Source organism: Felis catus, chromosome C2 (assembly GCF_018350175.1).
Source record: "Felis catus isolate Fca126 chromosome C2, F.catus_Fca126_mat1.0, whole genome shotgun sequence".
NCBI lineage: Eukaryota > Metazoa > Chordata > Mammalia > Carnivora > Felidae > Felis > Felis catus.
The window spans coordinates 126,422,146-126,445,331 of NC_058376.1; the positions used below are offsets into that span (position 1 = coordinate 126,422,146).

At 33.9% G+C, this 23,186-nt stretch overlaps 1 protein-coding gene across 4 annotated transcripts in view; it reads left to right on the forward strand.

Annotated features, from left to right (window-relative positions):
* The window catches only part of STAG1 (stromal antigen 1), a 410,325-nt gene that overhangs the window by 297,493 nt on the left and 89,646 nt on the right, over positions 1–23,186 (forward strand). For all 4 annotated transcript variants that reach the window (XM_023260539.2, XM_045036401.1, XM_019810669.2 and 1 more), the window contains 5 exons: positions 4,372–4,470; positions 4,981–5,060; positions 11,496–11,603; positions 14,588–14,702; positions 22,431–22,548. In XM_023260539.2, the coding sequence (XP_023116307.1) occupies positions 4,372–4,470; positions 4,981–5,060; positions 11,496–11,603; positions 14,588–14,702; positions 22,431–22,548 (520 nt within the window). The remainder of the gene's footprint in view (positions 1–4,371; positions 4,471–4,980; positions 5,061–11,495; positions 11,604–14,587; positions 14,703–22,430; positions 22,549–23,186) is intronic.

Consider the following 23,186-nt stretch of genomic DNA (forward strand, 5'->3'; position numbering starts at 1 on the left):
TTTCTTTCATAAGCTTTCTATAGTTTTCAGTATATATAGATTTTTCACCTCTTTGGTTAGATTTATTCCTAGGTATTTTATGGGTTTTGGTGTAATTGTAAATGGGACCAATTCCTTGATTTCTCTTTCTGTTGCTTCATTCTTGGTGTATAGGAATGCAACTGATTTCTATGCATTGATTTTATATCCTGTGACTGCTGAATTCATTGATCAGTTCTAGCAGTTTTTTGATGGAATCTTTGGGGTTTTCCATGTAGAGTATCATGTCATCTGTGAAGAGTGAAAGTTTGAACTCCTCCTGCCTGATTTGGATGCTTTTTACTTCTTTGTGTTGTCTGATTGCTGAAGCTAAAACTTACAATACTAGGTTAAAAAACAGTGGCGAGAGTGGACATCCCTGTCTTGTTCCTGATCTTAGCGGGGAAAGCTCTCAGTTTTTCCCCATTGAGGATGATATTAATGTTGGATCTTTCATATATGGCTTTATTATCTCAGGCTATGATCCTTCTATCCCTACTTTCTTGAGGGTTTTTATCAAGAAAGAATGCTGTATTTTGTCAAATGCTTTCTCTGCATCTTTTGAGAAGATCATGTGGTTCTTGTCCTTTCTTCTGTTGATGTGATAAATCACATTTATTGTTTTGTGGATATTGAACCAGCCCTGCATCCCAGGTATAAATCGTACTTGGTGATGGTGAATAATTTTTTTAATGTATTGTTGGATCCAGTTGGCTAATATCTTGTTGAGGATTTTTGCATCCATGTTCATCAGGGAAATTGGTCTATAGTTCTCCTTTTTAGTGGGGTCTTTGTGTGGTTTTGGATCAAGGTAATGCTGGCTTCATAGAGTTTGGAAGTTTTCCTTTCATTTCTATTTTTTGGAACAGTTTCAAGACAACAGGTGTCAACTCCTCCTTATATGTTTGGTAGAATTCCCCTAGAAAGCCATCTGGCCCTGGACTCTTGTTTTTTGGAAGTTTTTTTATTATTTATTTGATTTTTTTACTGGTTATGGGTCTGTTCAAATTTTCTATTTCTTCCTGTTTCAGTTTTGGTAGTGTATATGTTTCTAGCAATTTACCCATTCCTTCCAGATTGCCCATTTTATTGGCATATAATTAATTGCTCATAATAATGTCTTATTATTGTTTGTATTTCTGCTGCAAACACATCCTCTTCTTGACAGGCCACCTGCATTTGGTTCATTTTAACTCTTTCACTATATTCCTATTGGGAGTATTCATATAACACAAATGCATTTTAGTAAAAATTAGCATTTCTTCTAGAAGCATGAATTATTGTCCCTTAAAAACACAACTCATTATGATATCATGCTACACAATAATTTTTACAGCTCTTAACATTTTCTTTCAAAAGGAATTTTGCAAAAATGTTGATTAGTTAGAGTGTCTGACAAATATGCCCAGCCTCTTCGTTCAGCAAATCATTTCATCTGTGTTTCTTTTCTGTTTTCATATATTTGTATATTTATTCATTCAAAATTATTTCTTGAGAAGCAACTATGTATTAGGCACTGCGTTAAACAGTATTCACATTTGAATAGAATTTTGTGTAATGGAAGACAACAATGCTTTTAGATAGTATAATAGAAATAAGCTTCAGAGTATAGTAGAAACCCAAAATAGATCCATTACCAAAAAGGCAACTGGAGTTTTCATCTGAATTATTTTATAGTTTCTAAAGTGCTGTCATGGGTACCATCTTATTTAATTAAGTTCCTGCATTGTGGGCAGGGCATGTTATAGGTAAAGAACCAAGACTTAGGAAGAGAGGCAGTCAGTTGAGAGGCATGACTGGATAAAGTGAAGTACGATTCAGTTACTGTCTTTGCTCTACCTATATTTGGCTGTGGAACTTGGATAGTCATTTCATCTTTGATGGCTTTATTTTCTTTTTTTTTTTCTTTTATTTTTTTAATGTTTATTTTTGAGAGAGACAGAGCGCGAGCTGGGATGGGGCAGAGAGGGAGACATAGAATCTGAAGCAGGTTCCAGGCTCCAAGCTGACAGCACAGAACCTGATGCAAGGCTTGAATCCATGAGCCACAAGATCGTGACCTCAGCCTAAGTCAAATGCTTAACCTGCTGAGCCACACAGACGCCCTGATGGCCTATTTTCAAATCTATAATTGGAAAGAAGTGAGGAAACTACCTATATGCTATCTTAGATCTGGGTTGTGATTTTATGCTGGGACAGCTCTCCTTAGTCTTTGGCTCATCCATTGTTGATTTCTTGGGAGTAAATATATCACATAATACTTTTTTTGGGTTTCTCCCTATCTTGCCTCCAGGAAGACCATCTCCTTTGAGCCATCTCCGTGAATCTCTGGACTGCCCTTTGACTTTGCTGCTCATTAACATATTTATGCCTCCCTTGCGTCTAATGGTTACGTAATTCTACCTTGTCTCTGCTATTCTGTGCTCTTATCTCCATCGCTACCAGAAGCTAAATTTTGAGTGTCTCCTGTCAGCCCTAGTCTACAGAACACTATCACTCTGGATCTTCTCAGTAATGTCTGTGCACCCATCACCAGTATTTTCCTTATTGCCTTGGTAAACAGAGTATTCTCTGGGCCCTTATGAGGAACATATTCAACTGGTAGGTCTTCTGAGCTTATATAATAGATCCTATCTGGCATGCTTTTCTTTGTCTTTAAATTTCTTCCTTTCTCATTGTGCCACAGTGATTCTGGCATCTCTGTTTCATTTAATATTCACCATTGCTTTTTCCTAGAGCTATCCAGCAATGTGTTAGGCCATTTCCAAAGGCCCTTACAGGGTCTTACATCCTCTTTCAAAGGAGACTGCCCTTTATCCAAAAACTCTCCCACATTCTGTTTTCTGTTCCCACACCCTCAGCAACCACCGACATATTCTCCTGGTTCTTGCTGGTTCAAGTTGCCCCATTCCTATAGCACTCCGTAGCATATATTGAGTTACTAATTTCATATTAAAGGGTCATCTTAGAGGTTGTCCTGTCCTGGAGCAAGGAGATTGGGCTGTTTTATCCTGTATCATTCCCCACTGGCTGTAGGCCTTATCATGGAGGAGGGAAAGGGTTTAGACAAGAGGACACTGTGGAGCATAACCTCCCAGGAATCTTTGTGCCAGGTGATTCCTTTCAAGCATGGTCATTTCTCCAGAGAGAGGTGCAGCTATGAACCATTAGCAGTCAACACAGGAGCAAGTAGGAAGATTAGCCTTGTATATTAGGATATGGGGATCTGGGTGGGGCATCAACAGCATCTACTACAGGTGTCTCAAGTTCCTCCTATGTGGTTGAGACTTTACCAACAAACACCATCTCATTCAGTGATATGCTAGAGATAACTTGAATCAGGTTACAAGACATTATGCACATCCCCTTGCAAATACGAGTTCCATAACATCTGTTGTTGGTAGCTTGAAACTGACTGTAGATGTAGTATTTACATCACAGAAATCTGCAAATGCAACAGTTCAGGGCCCCATCCCCCAGAACTGGTTGTTCAAACTTTGACCAGCATACACCTGTATTTAATCCTTGCTACAACCTTATGAAGTTGGTTTCACCATTTAATAAATGAGAAAACTGAGGATCAGAGTGATTAATATACTTGCCATCTCTCATGTTGCTAATAAGCTGTAGAATTCGAAATTAAATCTAGTTTTGTTTGATTCTAGAATGTGGACTTCTGTTATAGCACATTGCTTTCTTTTTTGAATCCTTTGAGAGAGTTGGCTAAATTTCTAGGTGATCGTCAATATACTTTGATCACAAACATTTTCTATTCCAAGTTAATGGCTTTATTGAAGATACTCCTCTAGTAAATAGCAGCCTCAGGACATTTCACTTTATCAGTTTGTTTCTGTTTTAAGCATTCTTCTCTTTACCTGTTTTCTTTCCTAACTCCTCTTTGTGGAATGTAAAATGCACCCAGAAAATATTTGTTAAATGAAAAAATGATGACCCTATAATATGAAATTAGTTTTTTCTACGGGATTATTTAATAGTTACATAAAGGGCAAATTAGCATACCCTGCTCTAATTAAAATCATAGGTTAAACATTTTCCCAAAATGCCACAGTACCGTGTGAAAAATACTCTATGTTGAATCAGAGTTGATAAATGTTTGAAAAAGGTGTAGCTTACTCTCAAGCAACTAAGGGATTTTCAGTGCATTTTTAATTAAATAGAAGTGCAACACAGACTATACAATTGTTCAGTTCTACCCTATGTTGAGTTACATTATTATGTAAATTGAATAGTTAAGCTGAAAATTACTTTAGTCTTCACATAGACTTAAATCTTTTCAACTTTTGTGGTGTGGAATTGACTTCTTCTGTTGTGTTTTTATTTGTATTTCTGAAGCAAGGAGAAGTCAGACTGAAATGTTTGAAAGCTCTACAAAGTCTATATACCAATAGAGAATTATTCCCCAAATTGGAGTTATTTACTAACCGATTCAAGGTAAGCATCAAAAATGCTTAGCTTATTTTGTTTTTTACTTTTAACATGCTAGTTCTAGCTAGTTTAGCAAATAACCTTACCATAACAAGTGTTTAGCTCATATTCTTTTCTACATATTTTTTAAATAAGCCTGTATTAAATAGATTAATGAATCTCTGCTTTACAAAAGATATTACCAACATGAGTTCTTATGTATTGCCTTCAGCAGAAGGCTCTCCTGCTTTAAAATAATATTTTCTTTATATACAACTTTTTATATTAATTTTGTACATGAAGTGTTACTAGTCTCGGTGTTAGGGAATGCCAGTTGATGAGAAAGATTTTAGATTATGAACATTTATACTAACCACCTCCTTTATATGTGTAAGACTATGATAATATGGTTTTAAGAGTAAAGCTTTCTATTTAATCTACCATTAATCTTGCATATACTTCCCAAAGATATTCTCTTGGGTCAGTCCCAATTTATTTTCTGCTCATGTTTCATTTGATTTTTAACTTTTTTTTCAGGATCGCATTGTATCAATGACACTTGATAAGGAATATGATGTTGCTGTGGAAGCTATTCGATTGGTTACTCTGATACTTCAGTAAGTATATTTGTTAATAATTTAATCTTGATATTTTAATGTCTTTTTCCCAGCTTTTTTGATGTACTTCACATACATAACCCTAATATATATTGTTATCACATTAGATTCTACTTTTACATTTTAAGGAAATGTTTTCTGTTTTTCTCTCTTTTTGTTTTTTATTTTGACTTTGTTTGTTTCTTCAATGTAAAAGTTTTCTTTTGCAGTCCAGAGGAAATATCAGCAAAGTAAATACCTTTCTATTTTTAAAAAGAGAGCAAGAAAGAGAAGGTATCCAAAGGGATAGGTTTTTCAAATAGGCTTCTTTGGAATGGTATAGAAGTAGGGGAAGGGAAATAAGCCATTTAAATTGTGTCATTCGTATGATAGAGATTTTTTTAATAGCAGTAGTTTTTATCTATAGAGCTTTGACTAAAAACTGGGAAGAATGCATGTGAGAGAATGCATGTCTTAGCAAAATCATTACAAATCCTTCTCCCAGTTTGTTACATTGTTTCTATCATACACCATGTACCATCTGTACCATGTCTACTGTTTTGATCTTTTTTACCCCTTTATGCTCTAGTACCATATTCTTTATCATTGTAGCTTTATGATATATGTTATAAGCAAGACCTCCCCTTTTTGGTTGATTCCTTTTTCTTTGCCTTTCTTTTTAAAACCACTAGCTACCTGTGGATTATTTTTCTTCTCTATGATTTTTTTAAGTACATTTGTCTAATTCCTCAAAAACTTCGGCATTTTAAATATTAGAATTGCATTTGGGGTGCCTGGGTGGCTCGGTTGGTTAAGTATCTGACTTCGGCTCAGGTCATGACAATCTTGCGGTCCATGGGTTCGAGCCCCACGTTAGGCTCTGTGCTGATAGCTCAGAGCCTGGAACCTGCTTCAGGTTTTGTGTCTCTCTCTCTCTGCCCCTGCCCCACTCACACTCTGTCTCAAAAATGAATAAATGTTAAAAAAAAAATTTTTTTTTAAATATTAGAACTGCATTTGTTACCGAACAATCTTTCATTCCTAACTGCTAACTCGGGAAGCCAAATGAGTAAACCTTAGTGTTCGGCTGCAGCCATACTCCTTCCCGAGGAATAATGAAGCAAGTGGACAAATCGAAAGCATAGCTCCTGTCTAGATTTGCCAACACTGTTGCCAAACGAACTCAGAGAAACTCATTGTAAGAGAAGCCAGTACTCAAGAGATGAGGGCTTGGAAAAGAGAAAGGGAGAAGTTTATTCGGGGTGCTGGTAGCCGAGGGACGTGGCAAGCTCAGGTCTTACCAACTGACTTCTCCATCAGCAAAACTTCTCCTAGAGTTTTATAGGGAGAGGCTCTGGCGGGGTACGTACAAGAGAGCAGGCAAATAGCGCATCATCATGGACGAGGATCAGTATGTGTTCAGCCCACCATCAAGGACAGGGAAGGGATGTGTGGGGTGTGGTCTTCCCAGGCATTCTGTTACTCTCAGGGCTTTTCTGGTCTGGCAGTAAGGATGTTCCAGTCATTGCAAAACACCTTTAGCAGTGGTGCCTCAAGAAGCTGTGATAGGAAATCATCACAATGAGTTTGGTTAGAACATGTTTGGTGAGAATTAAGCTGTCTTGTCTGTTTTTGGTTTTAACTATTGAGGTCTGTGGTTGAGGAAAAGGGCTAGCTAACACATTGAATTTTATGATAGATTTAGGAGAGAATTCAGTTTTTTACAATTTTGTGTCATTTATGCATTAAAATGATGCATTTCTCTATTCAAATCTCATTAGATATTCTACATAAGGTTTAATTTTTTCATAAAAGTATTTCTTAGGTCAATTCTGAAATACTTTATGGTTTTGTTGTTATATGATTAGTATTTAGTGTTAATGATATTTTCTGCCTGATTATTGCTGAGACACAGAAATGTTTAATTTTTATGTTAGTCTTATACATGCAACCTGTTAGAACTCTCATGTATTCTGATGAATTGTCGATTCTTTAGAGTTACTATGTAGATGATTATATATCACCTGCAAACAATTTCAGTTTTGTCTCATTTCCTCCCCTTAAAACTTTGGCTTCATTCTCGTGCTAATTGCATTAGGCAGGACTTTGAGCACTGTAATGTATCACTGAGAGTGAATCTTTTTGTTCTTGTTCTAGGATGGCATCTAAAGTTCTTGTTGCTGTGATTTCTAAGATAGGTTTTTGATATATGATAGAAATCCCTTTGTATTACAAGTTTTCTGGGAGGTTCCTTTCATGTATTGATGAGACTGAATGAAATTAATAACTTGGTGGTAAATCACCCTGGCATTTCTAGAATATATCATATTTGAACAGAATATATTTGGTTTTATTGTGCTTTGCTTGAATACAGTGTCATATTTAATATCTTGGGATTTTCACATCTGTGTTTATGTCTAAATTTGACAGAATTTTTTTGTCCTTTATCCAATTTTGAAATCTAGGTTTTATCCTCTTTGTAAAATTATCTTCAGTAATTTCTTGCCTTCCCTTTCTGAAACAAATGTTCTGTGACAGATTAATACTTCCTTGCAATTTTGAGCGTATACTCTTATCAAAGCCATGTTACTTTTGAATTTGAGGAAAAAAAGTCTTTGATTCCCATTTTTACTTCTTCATTGGTTATCTGTCTAAATTAACTTTTATTTCTTATTGTACTAATTTTGGCTTTTAGAAACATTTTTTATATATCAGTTTCATCACAGTTTTTAAATTTTACAGTTGATATTTTTATTACTCTATAAAACTGTGCTATTTCTCTTTTTCATCTATTTTATTTGTATCCTTTTTTGTTGATCAGTCATGTCTGTCTTACTATTTTTGTTTTTGAGAGACAGAGAACTTGAGCAGGGGAGGGGCAGAAGGAGAGAGAATCTTAAGCAGGTTCCATGCTCAGTACAGAGCCTAACGCAGAGCTCAATATCATGACCACTGGATCATGACCTTAGCCAAAATCAAGAGTCAGATGCTTAACTGCCTGAGTTCCCAGGCACCCCTATCTTACCTTCTTTTTAATGAACTAGCTTCTTTAAGTCATTTGTTTCATGTTTTCTAATAATTACACTTAAAGTAATAAATACGCTTTTAAGTACTCTTTTACTACTTTTCAAAAAAATTGGACATAAAGTGTTTGTATATACATTTAGTGAAAAATATTTTGATTATTTTTATGATTACTGATTTAATTATGGATTATTCAGTGGTAGGTTTCTGTTCCTTCCAAATCAGATTGTCTTAAGTTGTCCTTTTTTATTTTATTGTATTATCTGAGAATGTGTTCTGAGTGGTTTGGTCATTTTTCTGTATTTTCTAAATATGTTTTAAAAACAACTAACTGCGTGTACAGTTATGTATTTATATTCATTACTTTGAATTTATTTAAATTACCTATATCTTTGAAGTTTTTTCCTTTTCAAGTCTATTTTAAAATATTTGACACCCTAGTTATTGTTTCCTTGTAAATTTCACAAACTTACCAGTATCTTTCCCTCAAATAAAAAAATACTTGACATTCACCTGTCTGTTTTGTTGGAATTATCTGGAGTTTAAGATATGTATTGTTAAGGGTGTGTGTGTGTGTGTGTGTGTGTCCATCCATCCTTGTGTGTCCTTTATCTAATTTCAATATTTGCTCATTTAGACAAGAGTAAACTTCTCTTTGATATTTCTTCATCCTTTGTTTCTGTGGAAGAGTAATTATTTCGTAGACTTCTCCAAGATTATTTCTCCTGCTGGTTTATTTCTTGAAGAATGTTTCAAATCATCTGAGACCTTGTTGGCTAAAAAATCCTACTTTCTTCACACTTCAGAAAATGGTTTGGCTGGTTTCAAAAGTCTAGTTTTAAGGTTCTTTTCTCCATTTTCGTTGGAAGAGATTTGGGTACAACCTTCTTTAAAAGGTACAGTTATGGCCCTCCAGCTCTATCAGATATCCTGATTCATTAGGTACACATTGGTCCTTTTAGGGATTCCTCAGAGATCTCTCACCACTCTAGGTATTTGTGACTTCAATTTCCCGAGTAGATGGTACCTCCTCTGGCTATTTACTTTTGAGTCTCAGCCCCTGACTTTCATATTTCCTCTGTTGGAGTTGCTTGCCCTATAGGTAGTCTTGTTGGGCAAAGTCTTTTAAAACTATTCAGACTGGCTCCCTTTAAGTATTCCGTATCCAGCCTACAGGTAACACAGCCATTTATGAATGGTCCCCTTGTACTCCTTCTTATCTTAATTTACTACCATGTGTTGCTCCAGTCAGCTTTTCACATTTACACTTTTTTAAGTTCTACACCTGGTACCATTTCCTTAAACCTCCTCACAATTGTAAGGGATGTTTATAAAATTTTTATAGTGGTTCTCTGAAACTTTGGCTCTAATTTCTCTGGGGGAGGTTTCGGAGTTACACAATACTCTGACATTTTCTCTTGAAAGAAATACTCTCTATCCATTGTATTGCTCAATCCCCTGATTTCTATTTGTATATTATTTTTGTGAGTAATGAGCTGAGGATCACAAAACCAGCTTTCTAGTCTTTGACAGCGTTTGTATGAAATGATCTGGCCTTATTTCTCTTGGCTTATGGGATCTCTATCAAAATAACATGTAAAGTCACATGTAATCCTGTTATATCTCCTTTAAATTCTTTTTCTGTTAATTTTCCTTCTTTGGGTATAGATTATTTTCTTTTCACTTATAAATTTGGGTTCCTGAGTTATCTCATTAAATTTTGTTTCCTGTGAGTTTAACTTTCTCGTAAAGGTATTAGCTAATTTAGCTGATGTCATCATATAATTGGGGGAAGGAATAAAACTTAGGCCTTAGCCTTGTACCTCTCCTCATAATTTAGGGGTATGAGTTGGACATGGGCAAAACATTTCTGCTTCAAGACAGAAAACCTCTGGTTATAATTTGTAACTTCTCCTTGACAGTGTTAAAACTGTCTCCTTCAGTGGTAATCTCATGACTCTCAGAGTATGGAAGGGAAATACAGGGATGTTTAGGTCATGGGCTAGCCAGTCTGCCTAAACATACTGTTAATTTTTCAGTGCCTCTTGGTTCCAACACAACCCTATTGTAACCCTCTGATGCTATATTTGGCTACTGTTTTTGCTTCACAGTGGAATTAGAACAGGCATTGATGAGAGGGGGAAAAATATACTTTAAAAAAAAATGCTCTAACCTGTTTGCCATCCTTGATACGCAGCCCTTTTTCATTCAGAACTACAGCCTCTTATACTGTGATGCAACTACCTTCTTTTGCTGCAAAGGTTACTCTGATTTTCTGGTTATTTGACAGTTCCTTCAACTTCCTCTTCTGAGGCATATCTAGGATTGAATTCTGAGGAATGAACTTATACCCCTACATCTTGTCAAGTACCTGTACAACCTGAGAATTCTGTACTTTATTCATTGTTCATCTTTAATTGTATCAGACCTTTTTAAACATGTTAATAGTCAGGAAATGGACGTTCCTTTTTTGGAAAAAAAATTAAAAACACATTGCTGAAATGGCTCCTACTTTAAGAATACATGAATAGACTGGGGTGCCTGGGTGGCGCAGTCGGTTAAGCGTCCGACTTCAGCCAGGTCACGATCTCGCAGTCCGTGAGTTCGAGCCCCGCGTCGGGCTCTGGGCTGATGGCTCAGAGCCTGGAGCCTGTTTCCGATTCTGTGTCTCCCTCTCTCTCTGCCCCTCCCCCATTCATGCTCTGTCTCTCTCTGTCCCAAAAATAAATAAAACGTTGAAAAAAAAATTTAAAAAAAAAAAAAAGAATACATGAATAGAAAGATGAGGAATTTGTATAAGTGAAGGAATGGTTTTGACTACTGAATCCACTTTATATAGAAAGAAGACAAAGTGGTATTGTAAATATAGTGATAAAATATAATTTAAAATGGACATTTTTCTGGGACACCTGGCTGGTTCAGTCAGTGGATCATGTAACTCTTGATCTCGAGTTCATTAGTTCAGGCCCCATATTGAACGTAGAGCTTATTACTTGAAAGAGAGAGGGAGCAAGGAAGTAAGAAAAGAAAGAAAGACAGTTCTGGAAAGAAGAGTTACCTACTATAATAATTTAACTGTGAAATGGACAGATATATTCCTAGTGCCTGTCAACAAAAATGTTAGGCACATTTAAAGAAATTTAGCTAATTTGGGCTGCTATATCCCAAGGTGTACGTACCATGGGTGTCTATGTGTGGAAAGAAACGTGGACATTTTATTTTCTTATTTTATCTGTATTTTCTGAATTTTACATAATGATGATTAGGTATATTTTATAATGAAAGAGAAATATACTTTCAAAGTAAGATTAAAAGAGACAAAAATAAAGTCAGTATGCCTTGAGCTTTTATGAACTTTACAAAATTTAAATAGAGATACAACTGAAAGTAAACATTTATTTTGGCTCAGATGTTGCTTTCTGAATTTTTCAGTGGAAGTGAAGAAGCTCTTTCCAATGAAGACTGTGAAAATGTTTACCACTTGGTGTACTCAGCACATCGCCCTGTTGCTGTGGCAGCTGGAGAATTCCTTCACAAAAAGTGAGTTAATGATCTTTGAAAACAGTTTCTAATTTTGCATTTTGTTTTGTTGTTGTTTTAGAGTTAGTGGGAGAAAGTAATAGTGACTAAAAACAGTGCTACAAGTGGCCACTTCAAATTCTGGGGACTATAATTTTCTTACAACCTTATGTGCATATCACGAATCAGATCCGCATAAGAATGATGTCCCTTGTGACATACTCCTTTTCCCTGAAATCTAAAAGGATGGTTCTCAGCTAGAGGTGTGAGTGGAGATTGGGGAAGTGCATGAAGTTTATAAAAGCTCCACATGAAGTTTATAATTTATATTTCATTTCACCAGGTTTTTTTTTTCCCCTCTCTTAAAATTCTTAGTTCTCATCACCTTCTCAACATTTGTAATCTAAAATCACCTTCAAAATGCCTTCCAACTTTTCGTGTTTTTTTTTCACCTTTCTATGGGGGTGAAGATTATTTTGACCAGTAATTTATAGTGATTCTGAAAGCTATACAGTTGCGGTTTAATTAAAAAGCAAAACTTTTATTACTGAAAAGGCTTGAGCTAATGAGATTTTATGAGTATAATTGTTCTTATGCAGTACATTTTGATGGTGGCCTACTGTATGTTCTATAATTTATTAGTAAATCATTCTTAAAGTATAAACATATTTGGGAGGGGGCTGTGTTTTACTTTGTTTTTGTTTTTTTGTTTATAGATTTAACTTAGTGACTTTGATCATTGGCAGGTGAACCCCAAAAGTCTACTACATGTAGTAATTTGTGACTATGCTAAGCACAGATATAAATCATGCACCAGGCATCTGTTGTGCATGGGTGATTAACTTTCATAATGAGCAGGCCTAGCCCTCCATTCAGCATCTGCATCTCAGTGCTGCAGCAACAAACTGTTGTGTACTCACTGGTACCTCTCAAAGTGGGAAAAGTTATTTCTATGTGAAAAATCTTTCTTTAAGACAGAAGTTGGCTACTAGTACATGCTGGTAATGAAAGTAAGGAAGAATGTCCAGATTTTTCAAGCATGACTTTTTTTAAAGTAATATATTGAATTTGCCACTGACTGTGACATCTATGGCTAATAGAACTGTTCTCTTTCCATATTTATCTTGAGGTGTTGTCTGTCACAAATATCAAGGGTGTACTATAGTCTTAACTTTTCTTCCTTTTCCAGGACTGTTATATTCTCATTAGCGTCTGTTCTCTACTTTACTTTTCAAAAAGCTTTGTGTTTTTAGAATTTATTGCTATTATAGTTTCTGTGAAAAAATAGATTATAGAGGTTGGTTGGTTCTCTACAGAATAGAGGCCATAAACTGGCAGCACTTGTGTCAGAAAGACCCTTTGATATATCTTATTTTATCTACATTGTATTTTGCTAAGTTTGAAATACTTGCTAAAAAGTTTAAAGTTGGAATGTTCTACATTAAAAGCCACAAGTGTAATAAGCCTTTGTTATTTCTTATTTCTTTGTGAAAATGAAGCCAATTCCTATTCAAATGGAAGGTTCACTCAATAAGCTTGTTCTATGCCCTTGCCCTGGAGATACAGTTTGAGAACTTTTGATTCTTAATGATGTCTTTGAGCATTCTCCCATCATTTAATATTGTGATCTTTAAAATCTTAACAAGTAAGCTGTAGAATAGCCCCAGGAGTTCTATGATTAAGTTTAGAAGAAAATATGCATGTATGCACATACACATTTAGTCTGTTTAGCAGCTTAGTTTATAAGCTCATACACAAGGTTAACCATACATCCATAAATTAGTAAAACATATCTGAAATGAGTACTTTAGTGTCATCAAAAGTCTATAATTTAGTTTTAGAAAAATTAGGTTAATTCCTCAGTACCTGATATAATTATCTAATTTTGTACATTTTAGTTATAAAGGACCCTCATTTTTTTCCCATTTATTCTTTCCTCTGAAAGCCACCCAAGCAAACAGAACTTTCTCTTAAACCAGTCTGATAGCTATGCTGATGTAGCTTCAAAGTAATGCTCTAATCTTTTCCCCCTGCCATATAGCTTCCCCTTCCCTTCTCCCCCAAAACTCAATTTCTCTGTACTCATTTTCTGCTTGAGATTGGTTTATTTTTATGTTATTCTGTACTCATTTTCTGCTTGAGATTGGTTTATTTTTATGTTACATGAAATTATTCTCTTTATTCAGTTATTTAGCCTCTCATCTGAAAGGCCCACTGTAATTTCCATAATTAAACCATCATATACTATATCACTATTTCTACTGTTTCGTTTTTCCTTATAACACCTGAGATAGCATATATTTACCTACTATTTATTTCTATCCATTAGAGTGAGAGCTCAGTGAGAATAGGAAGTTTGTCTTTGTTCACTGTTATATCCCATTTAGCTAGAGCAATGCCTGGGAATAAGGCACCTATAGCAGTCCTTAAGGTTTTTTTTAGAATAAATCTTATTAGCCAATGAAAAATTTCAAGTCATATCTTCATCATATTTTAGAAGTTTTGTCACTAAGTGATATTTTTTAAAATTTCCAGTTTATGTCATTTTATTCTGTAGTTAGTACTGTTTTTAGGTAATGAGCTGAAAAGAATGCTAGAAACAATTGTTACAAGTGTGAATTTTTATAATTGTTGATAGAACATTTGGTTAAATTCTTTAATAACTTGACTCTGAAATTAATATTTAAGAAAATAGGACTATTTAAAATTATATATTCTAGTATCATATAGGATAAAACAGTTTATATTTTTCATAAATACTTGAATACTGGTAAATTAAAAAGCTTCCTTTTACAGTGTATATATGATTGAATGGTACAAAATTCTTTAGATCTAACCATTTTTTAGCCTATAAAAATATCAGTTACATGGTTTGAAATAAATCAGTAACCTGATCTCTGATAGTTTGTTTTTTTAACACTGAAATAATTTGCACAGTGAAGGAAAAGACTAAAATGCATATCTATGCAGGTTTGTAACACTCTTGTTTTGTTACTTATTTCTAGGCTGTTTAGCAGACATGATCCACAAGCAGAAGAAGCATTAGCAAAGAGGAGGGGAAGGAATAGTCCAAATGGGAACCTCATTAGAATGCTGGTTCTTTTCTTTCTTGAAAGTGAGGTAAATTTTAACATAGCTCTTTGTTTTATTTTTGTATTAGATTAAATTTTAAATAAAATTGTCTTTTAATTCATTGCAATTAATTGCTATTTTTCAATCCTATGAAAATAAGCCTGTTTCTTACAGAATTGCCTGCATGGATTTCCTGATTATAGAATCTCTATTCTGCCTTTTGTAGGAGTACATATGTAGGTGTGGGTCAACACTGAATAGAGGCTAACAGTTTTTAAACTTTTATAATATAGTACTGCATACCTGTTTGTTGTTCCTCTTTGTTTTTCTTGAATTTCTGCCTGTAGCTTTTAAATTATATAAAGAGCCTGTGAAAATTGTCAGGTTGTAAATTAGTTCTAACTTGTTTGAAAATTACATTTTTTAAAGACAAATAAAAATATGAATTTAAATGTTTTAATTGAAAGATTATAATCTCCATTAGCAGTATTTCCATGTGACATTTTAATGTCAGTTATCCTTAAATAATTTTGTAATTAACATTCATAATGTAGTGTCAATCAGAATCTGCTTCCACAAGTGAACTTTGGTTTGCCCACTAAAATGCTCTTTGGTATTAGAACTGTATTTCCTACTGCTAGTATGACACTGAGTGAATGGTAAACTAAACCTAAAGAGAGTCCCTGAATGAATAAACTACTTGTCTTAGAAATGAGTGGGAACAGAATTAAAATGGAGAAAATCTAGAAATCTTGGACCCTGAATTTTACTTGGAAAAATATTTTTGGTTTGTGTCGAGTGTCCAGGAAGGTAAGATACTTCAAAGATTCTTATTCAAATTTGAAAGTACTGAAGAAACTGTAGGAATGAGAAATAGACAAACAGGCAGCTTATATGAAAATTGAGATCAGAGAGAATTAGGAACTGTGTCAATGGAATGAGTGGAGTTAGGGCAAAACAGGGCAGAAGAGTTACTGATATTTTTTAGGAAATTGGAATGAACAGAAAATGAATAAAGAAACAAAACGTCTGGAGAGTTACATTCGAGTAAAGGATGTTTTTGGAATAGTGTTTTAAATACATATAGAAATTACATGGGGATCTTGTTAAATAGCATACCAGTTCTATTCAGTAGCTTTGGGATGTGGTGTAGCATATTCTAAATATTTTTAGATGCATATTTATGTTGTTTATGCCTCTGGTCCAGAGACTGACTACACTTTATGTTGTAAGGGTTTAAAACATTTTCTTAACAAAGCAAGTGTAGATATAGAATGGTGTAAAATACAAAATACTTGTAAGGTTTAAGATAAAACACTAAATATTCAGTAAATATCACCCTTGTGATAGGCCATTTCAAGTTAAACCTTTAGCCATATAGGTTTTAAAGGAGCATGATTAAAAGTATTACAGAAAATCAGGTTCTGTATGAAAATTTGACTTTAATAACAACAGTAGTTTCAAAAATTGATAGGGATGAGATATGCAAATGATATTTTTTTAATGTTTATTTATTTATAGGTTGGGGGAGAGAGAGAATCTCAAGCAGGCTCTGCATTGTCAATGCAGAGCCCGACTCAGGGCTCAGTCTCAGGAACCATGAGATCATGACCTGAGCCAAAATCAGGAGCTGAACGCTTAACCAACTGAGCCACACAGGCACCCCTATGCAAATACTATTTAAACTATTTGTTGAAAAGTTTAAGGAATATATGATAATTTGGACTAACTGATCTTGATTATTAATTGAAGGAAAAATTTTCAAATCTCTGAAAGCTCAAGGACTTTTTGATATTTTAAAAGGTATAAGTACTTAGTTTTATAGTTTCATTTTTTTAATTAAAGCAGTAATTTATAATGTATATTACTGTTCTATTTTCAGGTGGCATTACTGTATTCCTATGTTTACCGCTGTTTACTGAAATGTTATAAGAAGATTAAAATAAATTTCCCACTCCTCTATGGCATTCTTTTCAGTTGCAGAACGACTGCAAATCATATTTATTTTTTAGTTAGTTCATAATCATAATATGCTCTTTATGCCCTCCTCTGTTTCATAAGAAACATTGTTTGTTAAAATCTTCCTTCTTGCCCTATAAAACTAGTGTACACCTGGAGCCGGATGCTTGTTAAAGCCATACTCTTAGGGTGGGATTCTGATGGTGTCCTACTCTGAATTATTCTTTGTTTTACTACAGCACATTAATTAGTAATATTTTAGTAATAGACTTATATAAAGTGGAGTTGCAAGAGACCCTAGAAGTCATAACATAGAATGAATCCAACTTAGGGGCACCTGGGTGGCTCAGTCAGTTAGCGTCCAACTTTGTTTCAGGTCACGATCTCACAGTTCAGTTCATGAGTTCAAGCCCTGCATTGGGCACTCTGCTGTCAGTGCAGAGCCTGCTTCAGATCCTTTGTCCCCCTCTCTCTCTCTGCCCTTCAACCCCCACTTAAAAATAAATAAACATTTAAAAAATTTTAAAAAAGAATGAGTCTAACTTATAGATGAGTTAACTAGTCAATTAACTAGGATTAACTGGAAGGATTATCCTATTGCTTTCCTTTTTTTTTTCCACTGGATGACAAGACTGACATTTTAGTAATAGAAGTCTAAAATACTGAATTAAAAGAAGTTTATAGTCCATGGAGTAGCTTCCATGAATTACAGGTGAAATAATGGAGATTAAGAGATAGGTCTAAACTAGTTGTTAATTTTCTTTTCTTTTTGTATCAGAAAGTAACATTTTAAAGCCAATACAACCTTTATAGCATTCAGTGATTTCAACGATAAAATACCTTGTGTATTTTAGATGTATGACAATCAGTACTTGAATGTGGTAAGTCCAGGTTCCTAATGTGACCATAGAACTTACTATAGAAACTGAGGCTTTTCAGAGTGACAAAAATGTTATTAATAATTATTCCACAGCAACTAGCATAGCCTAAGACATTGCTAGATAATATACAGATGTATGGTCACCCTCCTTCTAAGCATATGAAATGATGAAGTTAATTATATCAGTCATTTAAGACAGAAAATTAACAGATTTATTGACATATCCAAGAAATCTCTACAGAGTGATCATGAATGATAGTATATGAATGATAACTTTTTTTTTTATGTATTCAAGATACAACAATAACTGGCTCTATTTCAGCAGAGAATAAAACCCCATATAAGAGTATTTAGAATTTTAAGCTTAGTAACTTGGGATAATTATTTGCACTGTGAATGATTTTTCATAAAAAGAATCAAAATAAGGTTCCATTATACAGTGAACTCCTTATTGTATTTAACTACTTGGCAGAAAAGTCAGCAGGCAGAGAAAATTTCAGTTAAAATATTATGAGTAATTTTGAAGCCAATTAAAGATGAATCAGAATGTACCCAGAAAATTGTAATTACTCACCAGGGAAATGAGATTAATTTGTCTTACATATAGGTTTAAAGGAGAACCTATGAAATAAATTACACTCAGATATAGAAGAGTAAAATCCACCTTGATACAGATATAATTTTATATATAATCTTAATTTATATGTTACATATAATTTATAAATAAGTTTAAATGTAATTTTAATTATTTTGATACACAATGACTCTTTATAGAGTTACTGTTTTTTAAATCTAATTCCTGAAGAATGCTTCCTGAAGTATGCTTCCAGATACTTGATTTTCATGCTGTTTTTATAAAATTATGATACCAGAAACTATTTTTAGAAAATTTATTTTAGTTTCATTGTTAGTGCTCCACATGCTTTTTATTCCCAGGATTTTTTATAGCCACTGAGAACGCTTCAAGGCCTTCCTTTCGATAGCTTTATCTTTCACTACCAATAGATCCTTGGTATAAAGTGTCTGAAAGATGATTACAAGCTTTTACTGGCCATGTTAGAATTTTTTTTTTTATCAGACATGGACTTACGTGGTATTCTTGAGGAGATTTGAAACTAGCAAGTTATGTGCTCTTCACAGATGCCCCAAGATAGAGAGACTGTATGATAAACATGTCAAACTAATTCCTGACTGATCATGTTATGCTAATTATTGTTGCTAATATTGGTGAATTTGAAACTCATAATCAGAAAATGGGCCAACACATTGTCATGTCCTTCTAGTATACACATTCAGTTTGCAAGAAGTGGTTACTGGTGTTAACAGAAGGGTTCTACTAAGCCACCATCTTAACTAATCAAAAAGATAAGGAAATTGCCAAAGAAGTTAGCAACTACATTGAGAGTATTGGCTATCACATACAAAAAAATCTCTGGAACAATGACAACATACATACCTGAGCTAAGTTTTAATATGCTGTGGTTCAAGGCATAGAGAAATCATTTTTTTTAATGCCAATGGTAATAGAATTATACTATTTAAAGCCTTGAATTGTGCCAACAACTCATTCACCTGAAAACTTCACGCTGAATATCTCAAGATGAAAGAACTGTGAGGAATTTGTGGAAGCTATAAAGTACGTTATTATGAATTCTATTAGAGTTAAATAACCCGGAGTCCCATACAAGGCACAAAAATAGAGGGAAATTTTTAGAGATTTCCTGGTAGATATCTGAAATAAAGCAAAGGTCAGAGCAGAACAGGCTAGTACAAGGATTAAGCTATAGGTAGTAATTAAGTGGCTGCCTTTAGTTGAGCTTATTCTTCACTTTACAAGTATTTTTGGGATGTGGACCTTGGTCTGAGAACAAAGGAGCTGATGTATGCCCCAGATAATTTATAGCCACCAGGAGGAACAGGGAACTTTGGCATTCAAAAGACATTGCATACCTACAGGTTAGAGGGAAAAGGCTGCCCGATTATAGATTCTAGATTCTCTCTTTTCACTTCCCCTGTACAACCAAGGAACCCAGGACTTTGCAATCAGACTTAAGAAAGGGATTCTAGCTACCAGTATTCTTGAATCTGGAGTATTAACATTACATGAACTAGCAACCAAGAATCACTGAAACTTGAGCAAGCATAAAACCCAACATATTGATGAAAATTTTTGATTAAGTCCCCTGAATGTAAGAGGTTATTATGAAAGAGGAGGGGAGTTCATAGAACTTAAAAACATGATTTCCAAAATTTAGAGGTGAAGCAGCTCATTAAATGGCCCACATGAACCTAGTCAAAGATTGACTATAGATTAAACCATGGGATTTTTCCAGAAGATGGAACAAAAGCATTGTGAGAAGGAAATTAAAAGACAGGTAGTACAGATTAAGTTTTATCATCTAGTTAGGAGTTCTATGGAGAGAATAGAGAAGAGGAACTAATCTAAGGACAGGCAGTTAAAATGTTTACTACCCATGTACCCTATATACAGAGTATTACTTGAGGATGTTTTCTAGAAAAATAAAAAACAAATACACTAAAAGGAAAATAAGAAATGTCAGTAACATTGGTGAGCAAATAAATCTGAAAAAAACTAAAACTAAACCTAAATATATGATAGTGAAACTTAAGGCAAATACCTAAAATTATTCTTAAAATGTGGGAGTGTAATGTAAACTTAAATGAAGAGAAGTAAATAAATGTGTTAGCGACCTTAGTGATGGAAAATAGATGTTAGAAAATAAACTGAAAAAAGCACAGATAAGACAAGAAAATGTCATCAGTAGAGCACAGGGCATCAGTTGCCAGGAGAATTTCCAATATCAGTTATCTCAGTAAATGTGTAATTGGATTAACATGCTTTATAAAAGGCAGATTGTCATTTAGGGTGAAATAAAATGAAAAGTATTGTTTTTAAAACATTAACACAGGAAGTAAACAAGCTGAATAAAGGCTAGATATAATTAACAAATGCTTAAAGAAGGCTGGGGAGACAGTATCATATAAGATAAGCCAGAATTGAGAACCAAATATATTAAGAGAAAGGAGGTTTTATATGTATTGAAGGTCTAATCCACCAAAAATATAATTGTGAATCTTTTTTACACCTGTTTTACAGACATATGTAACGTGCACATAGGCATAAAAGCAAGTTTATTGAACATGGGGGAGGAGTTAATTGTGATGAAGTAGACAATAAAATCTATTATTTTAACTATTTTGAAGTGTATAGTTCATTGGCATTAAGTACAGTTACATGACTGTGCAACTATCAATGCCATCCATCTCTAGAACTTTTTAAAAATCTTCCTGAACTGAAACTCTGTACCCTTAAATAATAACTCCATTCCAGCATAGGTTTTAATAGCTACAACGTGAAAATGATTGATTTTTCTGTTTTCTGCTGCTAATTTTTCATTTTTGAAACCAGGTTGTACACCACTTGTACCTGTCATTGTTGGAATGATGTTACTGATGGCCTAGGAATAGTTTTCTAAGATATGTAAATTTGGAAAGTTTGAATGTATCTTCCTGTAAACCTTTGCCTGTGTTCTTTCTAAGCAGAGATGGTAATAAGTATTATCTACTCTGGAGAAAATCATTGGAAAACTGTGTGTGCATATGCATGTGCATATGTATGTGTGGCTTTCCTGAGGCATTTGAGGAATGGAAGATTTGAAATACGATGGAAATGAAGTATAGAATTAAGGAGTGCAAATGAAGCAGAACTTTAAATATATCATCAAAATGCACATAGAAGAATTAATGATAGAATTAGGAGTGAGGATGAAAACCAGCTCACTTCTCAGTTATGCCAGTATATCAGCAAACAACCAGTACATCTAGAAAGGACACTTTCATACATTTTGGGACCAGTATTCGTGATGTGAAAACTATTGTCTCTCACTAGTACAAGCACATAAAACTGAAGTAAGAATTGTATGAAATAGTACTTAAACTTTATATGTGCTATATACTCTTTTCTATTTTTTTTTTTTTAACATTGGTCTCAATGTATTAAATTAGTTTTAACAAGAAACTAGTTTGGGCTTCGCTGGATGTCATGAGCCTCAAGGGTGGAAGAACTTTTTTACAATAAGGGTGGAGAAGTTAGTTGTAGTAGCAGAAATCAGAACAACACCAACATCTCTACTTACCTTCTTTGAGGAGCTTTTTGAGTAATATTCTTCATGGTGTAATAACTAACAAGTGGTAGAGAGTATACTGTGAAGTGTTTGATGAGGAACATGAGAGTGTTTGTTACTGTGGAAACATAGATTCCAAAGAAGATTGTCAAGAGTAACGAGCAGCAAAAAATTGGTTTGGGGTGAGATGGGAATGCATTGAGTTAAATGGAAATTACATTAGAATAGAAAAGAATAGAAATAGAATAGAATAGAAATTACAATAGAATAGAATAGAATAGAAATAGAATAGAATAGAAATAGAATAGAAAAGAAATACAGTAGCTTAACATAACATTTTGACCTTGACCAAGATGAGAGATGTAAAGTAAGTAATTCTGACACCAAATTTTCAAATGGAATTCTGGGAGAAAGGAATATATGTCCTTTTTTAAAAAAAGCTAGTTCTAGAAACAAATCAAGAATAATGAAAAGTGACCTTGATCTAATTTATAATTTCAGGAATTCTGTTAACTAGTTATACTTTCAGTTTCCTCATCTATAAATGATGCCGTTGGACTAGGAGATAGACTTAACCTTACTACTGGAAAAAACAAAAAATTATCAAGTCTTCATACTGCATCCCCATTATTTACAATGACATACAAATATGTTTATTGTTTTCTAAGTGGCTCTTGGAAATATTGTGACCAAGCCATTTCAATTATGAAGAAAATGGTTTATCAAATTGAAATATTATTAGTGGTTTCTTCATTAAATGTTCTTCAGTCACAGTTGATTTGTTATTTTTAGTTACATGAACATGCAGCCTACTTGGTGGACAGTTTGTGGGAGAGCTCTCAAGAACTATTGAAAGACTGGGAATGTATGACAGAGTTGCTATTAGAAGAACCTGTTCAAGGAGAGGAAGGTATAGTATTTTGACAAGTTGATTTACATGGTGTTTGGGTTTTCATGAATAATCATACCATCCTATATAGGTCACTTCTTAAATATATGTAAGCACACTGTGTGTCTTTTTGCAAAGAGAACAATTTGTTTCCTGTAACAAGTAAGAATGTCTCTATAGTTTATAGAGTTTATAACATCTCTATAGTTTTTAGAGTTTATAACATCGCTCTAGATTAAGATTGCTACCATGCTGCACAGTTTTTAAAAATCCATGTGTTGTGTAATACTCAAAAAAGTTTTCTTTATGCTGATTTAAGACACAAAATACTGATGTACTTCATTTAAAAAAAAAAAAATGTGCCCCTAGAATTTTACTGTATTTATGTGTGAATTTGGAAAAGGCTTTGACACATAAGGATTTAATTAGACCAGAGCCATCCCCTTTTGTTATATTTTCTTAAATATTAAAACCAGGAAATAAAAAGTCATTTTCCTAGTTTCAAGAAATAGAAATAATTGTTATATGAAAATTTCTGAAGTATGTATCTTACTACATGTTACATAATTAATATGAACAGCAAAATGGATATGTATATTTAATAAAGTATTTATATTCTAATTCTAAAAGCTTATATGAATATGAGCTCCTTAAAACTA